Raw genomic sequence first — 16,749 nt, forward strand, 5'->3', positions numbered from 1 at the left:
TGTCACTGACTTTTTTTGTTCAGTCTGATGTGCTGCATATATGCACCAAATTCGGTAGCTGTAGATGAAACGTGCTGCCCGTGGGAAAGTGTACGGGGCGCTATGGAGCCATTTTGCCACACACCTCCACAATTCCTATAAAATATAAAATTTTTCGCCAGGTCTGGTGCATCTGGAAATTTTCACGCGAATTGGAGCATGTTTAGGCCCTAAAAATGACCTTGTTCCGTCGGAACAAGAAAGAATAATAATTCCTTGCATTCCAATAATAAAAGAGGAAAACGTCCACACTGTATTCTGTATAGATCAAAGAGAGTCCTCACAAATTTAGACAGTCTGTATGTGTTATTAGCCCCGCCCCCACGCCGGCCACGCTGGTGACGTCACCAGTGGCCGCTCGTGCTCGTGCGTCCAGCAGCAGGTTGTTTCATTGAGTCTCTGCTGCGGGACGTAACGGTTCACCAATACCTTACCATGGACCGGACCGGAGCTTCTCCCGTTTACCAGCCGCTTCCACTCAGAAACCGACACCCGGCGTGTGAAAATGTCTCCTTTTCCTCCTCTGCTGCTGAACTTTCTATTCAGTTCGGAGTTTATCTTCAAGAAATCTGATTTAAAAGTTTGAAACCACCAGCGCTCCTTGCGTGGAAACTTCTCACCAAAACTAACTTTTGAAATAACGGTCGCCACTTTCCTCTCATGGATGCAGAGACACTTTTGGAGTATTTAAACAACTTTATGTGATTTTTAAGTGTTTTTCGGGAACTGAAAGTGGGCTATTCTTGTGGGAAAGAAAGCACTCCTCGTACTCCAAAACTTCTCATCTCCTGCTGTTAGCTAGCTAGCTGCAAAGAATGCCATGTTCTGGTCATCTTGCTAGTTTCGTTGTGTTTGTGTAAAGAAAAAGCTGTAAACCATAATGATTTCAGAGGAGAGAAGCAGCCACGTAAATAAACAAGCCCTGAACTTCCCTGTGGGTTTACTTATCCGCTCTCCCAAGAAGCGCCTGGCCAAGCTGGGGAGGAAACCCAGCAATGGATCTCTGCAGTAAGTCTATGAGTTGTAATGGCAGCACTGTGCTTTCATGCTTCTTTTTAGTGTCTAAATCTTTGAAAAATGTCTCTGTAATGTTGTTGTAAGCAGATATAAGGACATTGCCTGTGTTTATAGTATATACAATATTCATCAGCAATTATAAAGTCTCACATTAAGACATAATTTAGATTACTACAACTTACTATTATATTATACAGCTTAGATCTGTATTGCATAGCTGTAATGATAAAATGATTAGTTGTCAACTGTTAAATTTACTGCCAGCTCCTGTGATAATTGTCTTGTGTGATTGTTTTTAAAAGAAAAAAAGAGTAAATTCTCTGATTAGAGCTTCTCAAATTAGAATACTTTTAGATTTCTATTCTCTTCTATGATACTAAACAACACATCTTTAGATTGTGCATGAAACAATGTTTGAGGATGTCATTGTTGCCTTTGGAAATGCACCAATCAACGCTTTTCACTACATTTTGACATTTTGTAGACCAAACAAATACCCAGTTAAGTTGCAAATAAGCCAGTTGATAGCTGTGGTATCGAGTTTGTGATTATTCGTGCATCACACACTCCAAGGACAACCTATAACATGTTAAAAATTGATCAGTTTTAATTTTATAATGTAATGTAAGATTGAAAATAGCTGTTATGATGTATGCCATCAGTGCTTGTAATATAAAATTAAGAAGTTAAGCATTTGTAGTCAAATGTTAAGCATGTACAGGTGTGCTCTATACTGCAGTAAGCCCATGTCTTGCCTTTATTTGCTGCATGTATATAGATTTTGCTGCAGTTCACAAGTGTCATTCATTTCTACTTCCTTTTTGACTTATGTGTTACATTTAGTGGTAGGAAAACCCCACCTAAGCCCAGTTTAACCACTGTGAAGGCATTTTCTGCCCTTTGCTGCTTACACATATTTTTTGAGTCATAAAGTCGAGAGGAAAAATTATTATTATTGTGAAAGTTGTGGAAATTATTTATGTATCTCTAGGTGGATGTGCTGCTCATTGTTAATCAGATTAGAGATATTGGTTTTTACTGACCATTTACTAACCCCTTTTTGTAGGTTTTCAAATGGAAGAATGCCCTGCCTTGCCTTGTCTCACGTTATAGTAATATTCAGTTGCTCCACATTGAAGCTTCTCATTGTCTTTCACAGGCATTTTTCACAAGTTTTTGGTGTGTTACAGACCAAAAAATCTAATTATTTTTAAAATAATCATTAGGTCCAACCCTAAATAAGTGTTAACAGTGAGATATTTTTGAATGAATACGGCCTGTCTGGATACACAGAAACCACAGGCATGGTGCATGTGCTAGATGGCTGAATGTTTTCTCCTCTGTCCCATTTCAGGTCCAACAACTCGGACAGCACCGTCCGCTCCACTGACAGCGTGGGTGTCCGGCAGCCAGCCAAGAGCAAAATCCGCCGCCACAACAACAGGTTTTCAACTGTTTTCAACCACAGCCCCAACTTACGGGATGGCGGGCGGCGTAGCCAGGGAATGGGCAGCGGGAGCCTGGCCGTAGACCTCCAAGCTGCAGACGACCCAGCTGAGCTGTCCAGCCAAATGTCCGTCCCCGGCATCCTGAAGATCTTCGGCAGCGACATCTGTCAGGGGACCAACTACAAGAGTGTGCTGGCCACCACTCAGTCCAGCGCAAAGGAGCTGGTGAAGGAGGCTTTAGAGAGGTGAGAGGTTCCAGATGATGGTGAAACATGTGAGGGAGATCCCTAACAACAAGACTTAAGAACTGACCGTCAGTTAAACCTGAAAAGTACGTACAGGATCAGACAATAAACCATGACTGTGAAAGAGCACCAACTTTCAAATCCCTTTAATCATGTTAGCATCTTTAAGGTTTTAGCCATAAAATGAAGGCTGCTCCTGTGACTGCACGGCCTGTTTCCCACCTCAGATGTACTCAGTATCGACACAGGTTTACCAAGTGGTGGTTAGTAGGGCTGTTTGAGCTTTTTGTAGGCATAAATGCCCTAAACGATTTTGTAAAATGTAAGGATTTTCTGCTTTTGTGTATTTTAAGTGATTGTTGGATGGTTGTTTGGGAAAACACAAACAACAAGATCTTTTTACTGTTTCCCGAAATTTTGTAAACTAAAAAAGAAATCAGAGTCGGCAACATTAACATCTCAGTTAAAAGCTTTCAAATTTTTGGTAAACGTTAAAGCTTAAACTCAGTTCCGGAGCCGCTGCCGTCCATCCCCCCCTCACACGATCCTCCTGACAGTTTCTCTGCTTTTGTTGTTCAGGTACTGTCTGGAAAAAGAAGACGCCAACGACTATGTGTTGTGTGACGTGATTGGCAAGACGGGCGCCGATAATCAGTGGAAGAGGGAGTGCTTCAGGGTGGTGGGTGACAACGAGAGGCCCCTCATGTTGCAGTCACTTTGGAAACCCAAGGAAGGCTTCTCCAGACGGTTTGAAATCCAGAAGCGAGCAAGTGTCGAAGAGCAGAGTTTAAAGGACAGAGACACAGTCACAGCAGGTATACATGTCGACTAACATCGTCATAAGTTTAACCTACGTTTTATCTTCTTCAGAGATCCAAGTTTGTGCCATTTTCGGTGATGTAGATACTCAGCGACCCTAACATCCTTACGCCTGGGTAATCAATCACTCAGTCTCTGCATGGGGAGCCTTTATCCTTGTCCCTTATTGCAGGCTAACAGCCTTCATTGTCCAGCTTATCACCAGCTAGAACAGGGGAGATGGCAGCCATGTGAGAGAGGTCAGGAGGAAACAAAAGCTGCAGTGAGGGATAGAGGAGGTCAGAGTGGCCCCGCTCTTATCTTTGTTTTATTTCAAGGGCCCATCAGGTCTCCGCGAAGCATCAAGGCACCGGGCAGCTCTTCCCACCAGGCCTGTAGCTGCCACAATGTGGCCTCTGACTGCTCTGTTATTCTTTCTAGCAGAGCTCACTTCCTGCACACTGGGGACTGTGCAGCCCTGTTGACTTTGGCACAAGTGTGTTGTGGTTCTCATCTGCATTGGACCAGCACACTGCTTTGTTGATACTGGCTTTTTATTCATCACTGCTCTTGGTACTGCTGATATTTTGAAACTTCCTCGTCACAGCTGCACAAAAATGATATAAAACCTTTAAATCGGACTTCTTTTGCACGTTTTGTCACTTTCTCAGTTGCTGTGGCTCACCAATGCCAATTAAAGGTATTTTATTAGCCTGGAATTTAATTGTTCATTGTTAGGTGAAAGGATTGATACTACTCTCATATCTGTGTGTGTATGAAGTTAGGGCCAGCCGCTGGTTAGATTAACTTAGCATAACGGCTGGAAACAGAGGGAAAGGCCAGCCTGTTTTTGTCCATATAGGCAACAAAACTCACCTGTTGATAGCTGTCTATTATACAGTATATCAGCAGGCATTCAACAATACTACATTTAGAGGTAAACATCGACAACTTGTGTTTTTGATTTAAAAATGAAGCTTGCAAAAAATGGTTAGCCTGAAATACCCGTATTAAAGGCTCAATCATTCAACCTTTGCAGTAGTTCTCATGGCTCTGTTGTGCACGACCTACCCTGACCAAAGGGAATCTGCCCTTTACCTCCATGGCTTTTTCGGCAGTGAGCCCAGTCTTTCACTGTGGTGCTGAACAATGTGGAAAACACCCATTTCCACAGCTGATAAGAGCAGCAGAGGACCGGGTGTGAAGCCGGGCTCTTTGGACATTCCACTGTGCTTAATGGCTCCAAATGAACTGAATAGTGTTTGTGTTACGTCAGGTCGACAGAGCGTCTGTAGGTATCAGATAGAGGCGGCCACATCTCACTTTCCCTGCACATTTCCCCCGTTTTCCTCTCGTTGTGTTGCACTTGAATAGCCGCCAGTGCAGTGAACCAATGCGTTTGAGTTGACCAAAGTGAATTCAAGGGGAATTCTGGTCGTTGTAAACATCATTTTATAAACAAAAGTTGTACTTCTTCTGTTGTGCCTGGCATGGATTTCACTGAAGGTAAATGAGTCGATTGATTGAAAAGCATTGTAAAAGAACAAAAAACAAACATTAATGAGTTCCACTCTTAAAATTGTGATCATTTGTCTAAATAAATATATTTGAGTTTTTGGCTGTTAGTCAGAAGAACAAGTAATTTAAAGATAGCACTTTAACCCTTACAACCAGACAAACAGTTAATTAGTTCAGACTGCAATGTGCAACATGATAATACACATATAGGGTGTAATAGGCATTAATCATTAATGAAGTACTATTTTACTCTAAAATGGTCATCGGTATTCAACATAGCACAGTTTCCATTTACTAGTAGCAAACTCAGAGATTCATAAATTTGCTCCTCCTCCTGAAAGATGATTCCCCAAACTGTCCAAAGTCAAAAGCTGATTTTGCTTTCACTGAATTAGTCTTCAATATTAATACCTGTTTCTGCTAAACACCATTTTCTTGAAAATTGCAAAGTACTGTTCATGCTATTTAAAGCTGCTTTTCTTAAGTGTTTATAGCGTCAGCAAAATCCATGATGAAAATTATTTGTTGACACATTTCAAGATATGAACCTTGATATGCTTAAAATGCTTTATCTTCAGTGAATGTAAAATAGATCATGTTGTTAAAGACAGACTAATAGAAAAATGAGCAGCAACAAATCAACTGAGACAAACTGCAGCCACTGCCATTTTCAGGTCAGGTTATGTGAATGTTATGTTACTTTCTGTTCGACATTTTTCATTTTGAGCCGGACAGAATGAATCAGTTCCAGGATTAATGACAGCACTCCATCTAAGTTCTCCTCTTTTGAGTGAGTCACTGATGGAATTGTACTTTATTAATGTCTCCATGTTAACCCAGACAGAAAACAGAATTTTAGCGAACACGTAAGTGAACTCAGTACTGACTAAGCTGCTGCTCCTCAGTAGAGGCCTGGTTGCTATACTAGTGCTAATGCTACATGAGCAGGACAGAGAGAGAGCAGTTAAGGGTTTGAAAATATTAACCGGATTTACTGAGGAGAGTCAGTCTGCAGATTAGAGGGACATAGACACTGAGCCTTTTCCTCTAACCTTCACTGTAGACCAAAATAACACCTGTAACTGTGGCAACTGTACACAACGATGGCGACAGCTGCAGTGTTAAAATGTTTAGTAGACATAAAAATGGGTGGGGAAATGCCACTATAATGCCACTGACAAAAATAGACTAGAATGTCTTAAATTTTGGTGGCTAGAGCTAAACAAAAACACACAATAAGTCAAAAGATGAGGGCACAAGTAAAAAGGTAATCCAGAGACCTCTCTGTTCATACATTTTGTGTATATCTTTGGCTGTAAGTGCTCTTTTTGACAGCCAAGGCTCTGCGTTATCATTAACATTCAACAACTCATTTTTCACGTTGCAGACAGTGACATGTGGAGTGTAGACATGCTCAGTAACGCACCGTCTGCTCATCCATCCAGGTATCAATGCTCAGGCCCGTAAACTGCAGAAGAGCCGTTCCAGAGTGACCTCCCTGTTTGTGGACGGCAGCGGGGAGGACGTGGACGGACTCGGCATCTGGAGGAGCTTGAGCGAGATGGATCTATCTGCGATGGGGAAGGAGGCCAACCGAGCGCAACAGAGCACACTCAGAGAGGATCCTGAGGCTGAGGCCGACAAGGAGGTGTTGCGGCTCGGTATGGAGAAGGAGGAGACGGAGAGCAGCGATGACAACACCACCCAGTACTCCATCCACCCACCATTTGACTTCCCATACTTCCTCCTGCTGCAGGGTTACTGCCACAGACAGGTGAGTGACAGAGGGATTATTCATCATGTCATGAACTATTTCCCTGCCATGAGACTTGCACATTAAGTTAGAATGACCAAAGCCGAAGCAGCAGAGACTGACTTACCCTCTCTTTTTTCATCCCGTTGTGTTTGACTGTTATATTACAATTATTATATATGACATACTTTACTATAATTACCTCAAGTTGGTGAGACTTTACCAGTCATGACAAGCAATTTCATAGGAGTAGTTAAGCAAAAAATTCTTAGCAAAATTCTTGCTATTTCCAAGGACTAAAATGTGTCTTTTAGTTTAAATATACCAGAAATTACTCCATTCCCCATTAATCTTGTTACTTGTTAACTAAATCCACCTATATATGAGGTTTAGTTCCTTTTTTGTTTGATATCGTGGCTAATGAATAATCTGTGAGCTTGGGATAAAACAAGACATTTGGACATGTCTCTTTAAGCTTGTGAGGTTAAGTATGGACAGTTTCATATTGTTCTAGTGTGTTCTTTCTCTTGTTAGCTTCGGCTTTGCTAGATTCTATAAAAAAGGACAGTCTAAAACTTTTGTGGTCTTCTCTGGGACATCAATGATGACCTAGGGCTTTCCCTGATTCAGGATGTACAACTCACCTCAGACTCGTCTGACCTATGTCCTCTTCCACAGAATAGGGTACATGCGCTTAGGTAGCCATATTTTAAAGAAAGTGGCAGTGTGAAATTGTTAGCTTACTGCTTTCTCTCAATGTGCCCATGTGCATGTTGTTTTAACACCAAACTTAGAGAGTTAATAACACACCTAGTTATTGTGCCAGATGTCCGGATATTTTAACAGTTTGGATCAGTTGCAGTGATTTGACTTATGTGATTTCTGACTGGGCATCAAACATTAGCTAAGCTAATTTTGTTAGCTATTATTAAGGTCTTTTTTTTTTTTTGCAATACTACTTGCAGCTCAGGTGAGTTTTCAGGCTTGTTGTAACATCCTTATAGGCCAGTTTTAAACTGTATATTTGGCAAAGTGCCTTTTATAGTCATTACTCAGTTTAAAGTGTTCACATACAGCTGATGTCTAAATGCCAAGGTGAACTGTAGTGAGATTTTGGCTACTGGTAAGATGGATGTTAAGCTGAGATGTACATATATATACATTTAACAGAACAATTAAAAGTAAACGTAGTACAAAAAATTGCTAAGATGAAATTTCTTTTCTAGTTCGCCTTTATTGATAGCCCACGTTTAGAAAAAAAAATAGATCTGAATCGCACAATTTTAAACCAAATACCTGTGCAGTCAACGAATATTTAAACAGTCGAATACCTACACTATCAACCCTAATTGATAGGAGTCTCAGTGGAATAAACAAAGACTTTCTTTAATGGAGGACAGCAAGCTAGTTACATAACGCACTTGTAAAGGAGCAGCTATCTCAATCTAAATATGTGCAGTCAAGTGGAAAATTTGCCCTGGAGGAAGGGAGGACTCCTTCTTCAGACCGCACAAGATTCTTGATTGTCTCTTGGCAGCATGTAAACAAGCAGAGGCAAACACAAGTACATGAGAGTATTGGATTGAACGTCTTATGCTAAGAACCTCATGGAGGAAATCCAGGAGTCAGAGAGTTGTGTTGTAACAGGACACAAAGAGGAAGCACTCTGAGCTTCACAGTGGATTGCTCAGAATGGAAATGACCTACAGAGGTGTGTTAGGACCAGTAATCCTGTTCAGGCTCAGTCTTACACATAGGACGCGCTGTCTGTCATGAGCCAATGAAAGGTCGAGGAACAGAGCGTTCACCATTCAGTCAGAAGGAAACCTGCTCAGGACGTTTGTCAAAACAAAGAGATCACCCTGATTACAGACACTGGGGAGTAGGATCAACTACACAGCAGCTTTCTCAGAGTGTATAAACACTGTAACCCGTGTGCTGTAATCAACATACCAGTAAACTCAATCAGAGTTTATTTCTAAAGTATCACCATCCCTGGTGATACGTGATGCAGTTTGAATCACTTGTTTACACAGCTCATTTTTGTCAGTAAACCAGAGGGCCAGGCTGTGGCTTTAACTCAGCTCATTCCCAGGAACAGGAAGCTCTTTTCGCAATGTTTTCTATCCCTGCTGGTGAAGTTTGCTGACTATGCAGGATGCTAGTTCTACCGCAGCAAACTGACAACTGTGGCAGGCCTGATCTTACTCTTTAGGATGGGCCATACGCAAATCCGAAGCAAAGAAACAAGAAGAGTCTAACGTGTGTTAGTGGTCAAGAAACAGGAACTAAAAAAAGATGTTTAGCTTTGTTTTTGAGGCTGTTTTCCTGTCATATATGACAAGGAAAAGCAGAAAATCCTCACGTTTGAGCAGCAGAACCAGCAACTAATGAATCAGTTATCTGAGTAGTTACAGGATTATTTTCTAAGATATGAACTGTTGTACCCTGCGGTGATTAAGCAATTAAACTATGACCTGTAACCTAATCGATATGAAGAATCAAAGCCACTTGTAGATAGAGAAATAACTTCCACCCAGTGAATATTAAATGTGTGTATAATTATCATGTTTTATATACGGTTGTCTACTCAGAATGGAAATGTATACTTATTATGTTTTTGTAAAAGGCAGAAAGCTGTCTACCTATTGTTAAAGTGGGTTTAGGTAGGCTTTCCATCTCTTTTAGTAGAGTGGACATTTCTCCAAGGGTGCAGAACTGCAACAAAACAGCCATGAAGCATGTAAATCTTTATGTAGAATTGTTAAATGTATGTATGTCCGTAAATTGTTTACTTGCTCCTGATCGCAACGAAACTTTTGCTGTTTTAATAAAGGTTGAATTTAAAAGATGAAGACATAAATATTGACCAAAATATTTCTAAAATGTAATGAATGTATGGTTCGCAGAGTTACAATGCTTTGATGATGGTTGGTCCACCAGTTTTAGTCTAAATTAGGGATGTATTAGTATGAAATTTGGTTCAGACATTCATGTTTGTCAGAGGATAAACCGTTCCGACTGTAGTAATCCTCAGACTTTTCCTTTAGGGCCACTAGCAGGCAAAATATCAGCTGTACTTTGTGTTTTGTGTGAATTATTAAATGCTAACATCCTAAACTAATGTTGATAAACATGGGAAACACATCAAAGGACACATGTAAGAGAAAAAAACTAGTATAAAGTCCACTTGTAAATGTTGTTAAGTCATTGCCAGTTGCGTGTGAAGACTATGCGACTGATAATAAATCTGTGTGAAGTTAGCTGAGGTTAGCTTACCAGACCTCTGAATTGGATTCCTCTCTATCTTTGCTAGGAGCTAAAGGCTCAAGGCTATATAAGATGCTACTAGAATAACACATCCCAGTCTCTTACTAAACTGTCTGATGTTGTGTTGTTAGTAATGGACGTGGCAGGTTTTGACTTGTAGGATGAGTATGTATCTGTGGTATCTGTTGCACTGATTTTTATTCTTATGTTTAAACATTGTGAGTCCAGCGGTTAAACAGTGTCACAGACAGGAGAAGACATTAGGCATTGAACACATTAAATAAATGTACAAACTGGGTTTTTGCTGGTGAGCCATGACACTTCTGTGTAACACGTCTGAGCGCTACAGCTACATAAAGGCTGCTTGGCTCTAATCAGCACAGATGAGATGCTATCATCACCTGACTAATTGTCTTAATGTGGTGACCCAGAGGTGACATCGGCAACGTCTCACTCATAAGCCCTTCCATTCCTGTCCTGCCACTCACTGCCAGTGAAGACTGTACTTTTATACAGCTCATCCTGCTGCTGTTCACATGCATGCTGCTGGTTCACTTCCAAAATGTTACACAAGAAGTCAATCCCATCCTACACACTGACTGCGTTTTGGAACCAGTGTTTGGGATTAAAAAAGAGCTGAAGAGATTAATTGATTACAGGATTGACATAGAATTCATCAGGTGTTTAAGACTTCTCAAACTTCACAAGATTCCTCAGTGAGAATCTGCTGTTTTTACTGTAAACTATAGGAGAATAATGGAGAATGTTTTATGGGCATTTCTTTAGCTTGTCATGGATAAATTGACATTTTTTTGATTGTTACTTCCAGCTTTTTCAGCCATTTGAAACAATTCATGAAATAATCTTAAAAATAAATGGCTGGGTCACAGCTTAATAAAAAGTAATTGTTATGTTACAAAATAGCTAATAAAACTGTGTTTTTTTTGCAGGATTTTGTCATCTATCTGATGAGTGGGACCACCACCATCTTTGGCTGCTGCAGGGAGCACAGTAATGGAGAAGACGAGGAGAGATTAAAGGTAGACATCCTTCTTTTTGCTCCCGATGTGTTGCCACAACACTGCTGCGTCAGACGCCTAGACTCGAACAGCCAAACCTCCACAGGAGAGCACAAAAAGACAATGACGATGCTGAAGCCTCTCCATGGTGCTCCTGTGACCCGAAATGGTTTTCTTCTCAAAGAGGAGGTAGAACTGAATCCAGGAGATCTGGTCGGTTTTGGGAAACACTACTTGTTTATGTTTAAGGATCCTACCAGTGCATCAGGATCCATTCACACCCCTCCTTGGATGACGAGACTCTGCCCCAATGCTGATTCAAAAATGTCTTGTTCGTCGTGCGGCTCCTCTTTCACCATAAAAAAGTTCCAGAGGAAGCCTTTACCTCCTCGTTGGAGAGACCTGGAAGGCACTGAGGCTTCACTAAACTACGAGCTGGACAAGGAGGAAAGAGTCCTGCAGGAGATTCTGGACGTATTGGATCCCAGCGGGAGCGAACCAAAGCTGACGCCTGCTTTCCTACTGAGCCTCTGCATCCAGCACTCAGCCTCCACGTTCGATCTGACACACTTCAGACAGCTACTACTCCGGATAGCCAGTCAGATCCAGCTTGTTATGTGGGTAAGGATGAAACTCTACTCTGCACAGTGTTCATCTCTGTGTATTGAACATTATATTCCCCTGGGTGTCAGAGAATATGCAAAGTAATCAAGTATTTCCTGATAAGCCCTACATGAAATGGCTATCTTATTTATATGTTGTCCTTCATAGGAGAAGACAAAGGAACTTGCAGCAGTCCAGCCAGAAACGTGAGTAGACAAAGTGTTTTTTGCGATGTCCCAGAAATGCATGACAATGACCAGCTGCTGCTTGCGATGATACAGGACACCTGAAGTATTGCTGTCTAAATAAAACTCCACACTCGTCTAGAAAATAAAGAGGATTCTTAAATCTAGGGTGTGCAAAGAGAGAATTTCCCCCAGTCTCCACTCCAAGAAACTAGACATAGCTAAGATTTTTCTCATGATTATAAAGCTCATGAAACCTGTTTTGTCATCAGTGTCAGTGAGTTATATTTTGTCTGTGTCAGCAGGTTTAAATAATCAGAGGTCAACAAACTCTGAATCAGAGGTCATTGTGGGTGTTCCAGTTTAAGTGAGCAGGAGAATATTTAACAGAAAGTCAAGAGTAATGTGACACATCTTTAGAAGCATCTAAGAGAAAAATATCTAATTCCTGCCACTAGTAATAAGTCATTATTTTGTCATCAAATGTCAAAAAATATCCAGGTGACAATACGATTTACTATCATATTTGTTTTGAACGGGGAAGAGAACAAAATCAAATCATTTATAATGCTGCAGTAAAACAACTAAAATCCAAAGTTTCGTTGATTAATTTCATTAAAGTAGTCTATTAAACTATACATTTTAGCCAACAGAAGTACAGACATTTTGACCTGTTGCAGTAGAAAAAGCACTGGCTTCATTTGAAGGAATGGGAAGCTGTTGCATGTAACATTTTGCTGATTTGCAGAACAATAAAAGGAAGTTAAATGAAAATAGGTTAACCACTATTTCTACAGCAAAATGACTAAATATTACAGTAATTCAGAGGTCAAACTTAATGAATTGTGTTGTAACAACAAACAGCATGTCCAAAGTAAAACATAGCTTGGTTATATTTAAATAATACGAAAAAAATGTATCCGCAACTGACAGGGAATTTTATTAGCAATTAATTTATAGATTTCAATTAATCAACTAACTGTTTAATTAAGATAAAAAAGGCAAATAATTTTTAAGCTCAAGGTAGCAACCTCAGTTGTCTTGTTATGTTTCAACCAAAAGCTCTCAAAACTCAATATCCTTTTGTCTTTACTTGCCTCTATATAGTTTTCACCATTTTTGATCAGTCACATTGAGTTATCTTTCTGACTAATCAGTTAATTGACTAATCAGTTCAGCTGTAACTGCAATGCCTGTTCACTACTCCCTGCTGAACATTTTATCAGTGAATATTAGTCTTGTAATTATATCATAAAAGAAAGACTATCTGCACACACTACAGACTAGAAAAAAACACAGCTATAACATACTCTAAAAATACAGACGAGAATAAATACAGGCCTGAGGTTTGAAAAACCCACAAATTAACATAACAGCAATTAGAGATTTCAGGGGACTCACCAGGACTTAACAAAGTAGAGATCAGTTAAATGGTCACCCAGACAGTTAAATTTTGATTTCAATTTTAAATTCCCAACAAAGCCAGCATTCTCAATCGTTGTGAATTTATTCCAACCACAGAACAACAGATCGAATTTCTCAGACCTTGTCAAGAAGTCCTCTTGTTGCTGTCTTTGGTTGCCAGTGAAAAGTGTTTGATGTGGTTGAAATGAGCCATGTCTGTGAAGTGAAAACCTAATTAGGTCAGCGTTCTTCATTTGCAGTTTGTCTTCATAGACTCGTCTCAGCTTTAATTTTTAACTGGTTGTGCTTTTATCAGCAGCTCTGGCGATGGGCAGGTGGACAATCTTCAGCTGCTGAGCATGGAGGAGCTGATCCCAGGTCTGCAGCCGCTTGTGCTATGGATGGCCAACTCCATCGAACTGCTGCACTTCATTCAGCATGAAGTCCCTCAGCTGTTGCCCTGGAGGCAGGACCAGGAGGATCAAGGTGGTTATTATACTCATCATAATACTGCCTGTCACACCTTCAGTGTGTTTGTGTGTAATTTTAAGATGTCTGTGTGTGTTTTATCAGGTCTGTTTGACTCTGAGATGTCTTCTACACGGACAGCCTGCGAAGAAGCCATGACAGTCCTGGAAGAAGTCATCATGTTCACCTTCCAGCAGTCTGTCTACTACCTAACAAAGGTTGGCTCCAACACTTAATATATAGGAATGATATCACCATATTTCTCCTTGTTGACCTGTAAATCTGAACGTCGGTTACATGTGAAGCAGGAAGCTACACTGTGTGAATACATGTTCTGTTTTCATTGAGAATATTCCAGACAGAAAACACAATAACAGAATGGAAACACAAACTCTCTGTCAGGAAAGGTCTGTGAGATAGTGAGCAGGGTGTCTTTTCCACTGAGTGGAATATAAACACCGACAATCTTGTCTCTCAAGGTTACGGCGGTTTGTTGAATAACAAACCCAGAATTCTTGATTTCATGGGAAACACAAAGAGAACATCTGACAGCCCTTTTCTCACTTAAAGTTGCGTTAAGGTGCTTTTATGGATACAAGAGGTGTTGTCCAAAGTTGTGCGTAGGTGCATAGAGAAATTTAAAGTACAGACAAAAAGGTGAATAATTGTAGCTAGGGCTGTCTCGGTTGGCATTGTACCTACTCTTCAAACAATAGATGAGTCGAAAAAAAAAATCTGTTAGTTTTCTCAAAGTTAACTACATGGGCCACCTTGAACTTTCTGCACTCTACCTTCTAGACTTATCGGCCTAAATTACTTATAAATCAACCTAAAAAGGTAGTATTTGCAGTATAATAAATCATTTTAACCTGATTTTTTTATACTGATGTTAGAACAATTGATTCTGAGCAGACTAGCGTGTATCTGCCCATATTCATAAAAACTATTTAGGAATATTTCACAGAAAGTTACCTTAACGTTTTTAAATGTAACACTTTTCTCCTTATGAAAGTAGCACTGGCAAGTGTGTGGTCTATAAGAACTGTATCGAATGAGAGCATGTCTACCACCCAATTGACCAGTTGACTTAGAATCTACAACCCTAATGATTTCTGGCATTCGTACAGCGATTTGAAGAAGGCTCAAGAGAAATAGGAAACTGTGGTGAACTCTCATTTAGCTGGAGAAAATGTTTGGCTGTTCAACATTTCAGACTTTAGATTGTGGTTTGCATGTTCATCTTATTAGTCACATGTGTAACAGAGATAAAATGTGCCTGTCGGATAAAGACTTGAAAAAGATGAGAAACTAATACTGATCGATGTTGCAGATTTCTAATCTGAGGCCTGAAAAAGTGCAGGGATACATTTTGACATAGACCTTTCAGAGTCTTAAAGGCATCTTGCTGTGTGTCTGCATTTGCTTTGACACTGCTGTTTTGTCTGTCTGCTGTTTTACAGCCTAACAGGATGCTCTCAGGCTGAATTTATGTGACTTTCCCATGCCGAAGTGGCTCATTAAGGCCGTCTGGTTTATGCCGAATTCAGTCGGCACCACAGCGCAGACATTTTAAGTCCCCTTCAACTGAAATATGTGTTTGGCTAATGGTTTCTTAAATTGGATGTTTGACTTTTATTTTGAAGAATGATAATATGTGTAGAATTTGACACTGGAAGGCTGAAGTAGGAATGCTTCTCTGCGATCATCTTAAATATTTAAAGACGTTAAGTTTTTAACAACTCAGTGTGATGTGAGAACTAGAAAACTTCAATGCACAAACGCCAGGATGGATTTATAGTGAAGTGTGCCCAGCAGAAGATAAAGGAATAGATATGATTTAAGGATTCTTTTAAAGCCTTGAATAATGGAATTTTCATGAGATAAACCATGGCAAACAGGATTTTCTTTAGTCTAAGCAGAGTATTTTTATAAATCAATTCTTAAGCATGCTTGGGATGTCAGAATTATTAATGGGAGAGACTGTAGAAACACCACCACCCTGCACAGTGACGGTTGGAGGAAGGTGGGGAAGGAAGCAGGAACAGTCTGTGCTGTTGTTTTGAATACTCAGACATATTTCTGTTGACTCTTCTGTGAAAATGTCTACACTGAAAAAATAACCTTTTTACTTTATGTTTTTCAATCCCATCAATCTAAGTTAAAGGAATTCTTTTCCAGAGAGGCTTGTCAGACATGTTTAGTGACTTTGGAGGCTTGTTAGTCATGACATTAACATATACTAAGATTTCTAAGTAACTTACACAATACATTATTTATATATGTTTGTTGGTAACTACTTTTTGTGACAGAGAGAAAGGGAGGACTAGTGAGTAGGAGTTTCCAGCAGAGGAAGATGGATTGTCATCAGAGAAACACCCAAAAGAGGAAAAGAGGGGAGGAGGAAGAAAAAGGTCTTTCTGTTAATTTCCTGTGTAAAATGACTTAATGTTCATGATGTACAGACATCATTTATTTTTCACTTCCTCTTCTAACTAAGACTACTTATAAATAAAATATGAACAACACTGGACCAGAGGGCATTAATGAAATTCTACCAAGACGAACAACAAGAAGGTACATGTTTTGTAAGTAATTCAAAGCCTTTCAATCTATAAAACTCCTCCACTACCTGTAGTTGGTGTTGATAATAACAGATGATTACTGGCAGATTTGCTGAGCTTTACTGTAAACTATCAGCTGACCTGTTGCCTCAGGCATGCAGGGTTATTGTAGAACTTATGGCCTCTTTCAGTTTCCCTGAGGTCATTATCTTAGTCATGGTGTGTGAGTGAATGGTTGGTTGATGTCATACTTGTGAAACAATGGCAGAACTGTGTCAGAAGAAGGAGTACCGATAAGAGCTGACAGTGAGGTAGCATTCAATAAAACAGATTGCCAGATGATTTTACACTGTCTGCAGGAGTTACTGTTATCTGTCATAAAATGGACTGAAACTCCTAGTTTCTCTGTTAAACACTTTGC

General features: G+C 40.1%; 1 protein-coding gene across 2 annotated transcripts in view; it reads left to right on the forward strand.

Annotated features, from left to right (window-relative positions):
• Positions 1-421: 421 nt before the first annotated feature.
• Positions 422-16,749, forward strand: part of radil2a (Ras association and DIL domains 2a) — a 35,142-nt gene continuing 18,814 nt past the window's right edge. Inside the window, exons 1-8 of one of the 2 annotated variants that reach the window (XM_023261504.3) lie at positions 422-1,047; positions 2,411-2,749; positions 3,329-3,564; positions 6,511-6,839; positions 11,039-11,728; positions 11,879-11,916; positions 13,616-13,785; positions 13,873-13,985. In XM_023261504.3, coding sequence (XP_023117272.2) covers positions 920-1,047; positions 2,411-2,749; positions 3,329-3,564; positions 6,511-6,839; positions 11,039-11,728; positions 11,879-11,916; positions 13,616-13,785; positions 13,873-13,985 — 2,043 coding nt within the window. In that variant the 5' untranslated portion in view covers positions 422-919. The remainder of the gene's footprint in view (positions 1,048-2,410; positions 2,750-3,328; positions 3,565-6,510; positions 6,840-11,038; positions 11,729-11,878; positions 11,917-13,615; positions 13,786-13,872; positions 13,986-16,749) is intronic. The other variant, XM_023261505.3, reaches the window with a different exon arrangement.

Source organism: Amphiprion ocellaris, chromosome 19, assembly GCF_022539595.1.
Source record: "Amphiprion ocellaris isolate individual 3 ecotype Okinawa chromosome 19, ASM2253959v1, whole genome shotgun sequence".
Taxonomy (NCBI): domain Eukaryota; kingdom Metazoa; phylum Chordata; class Actinopteri; family Pomacentridae; genus Amphiprion; species Amphiprion ocellaris.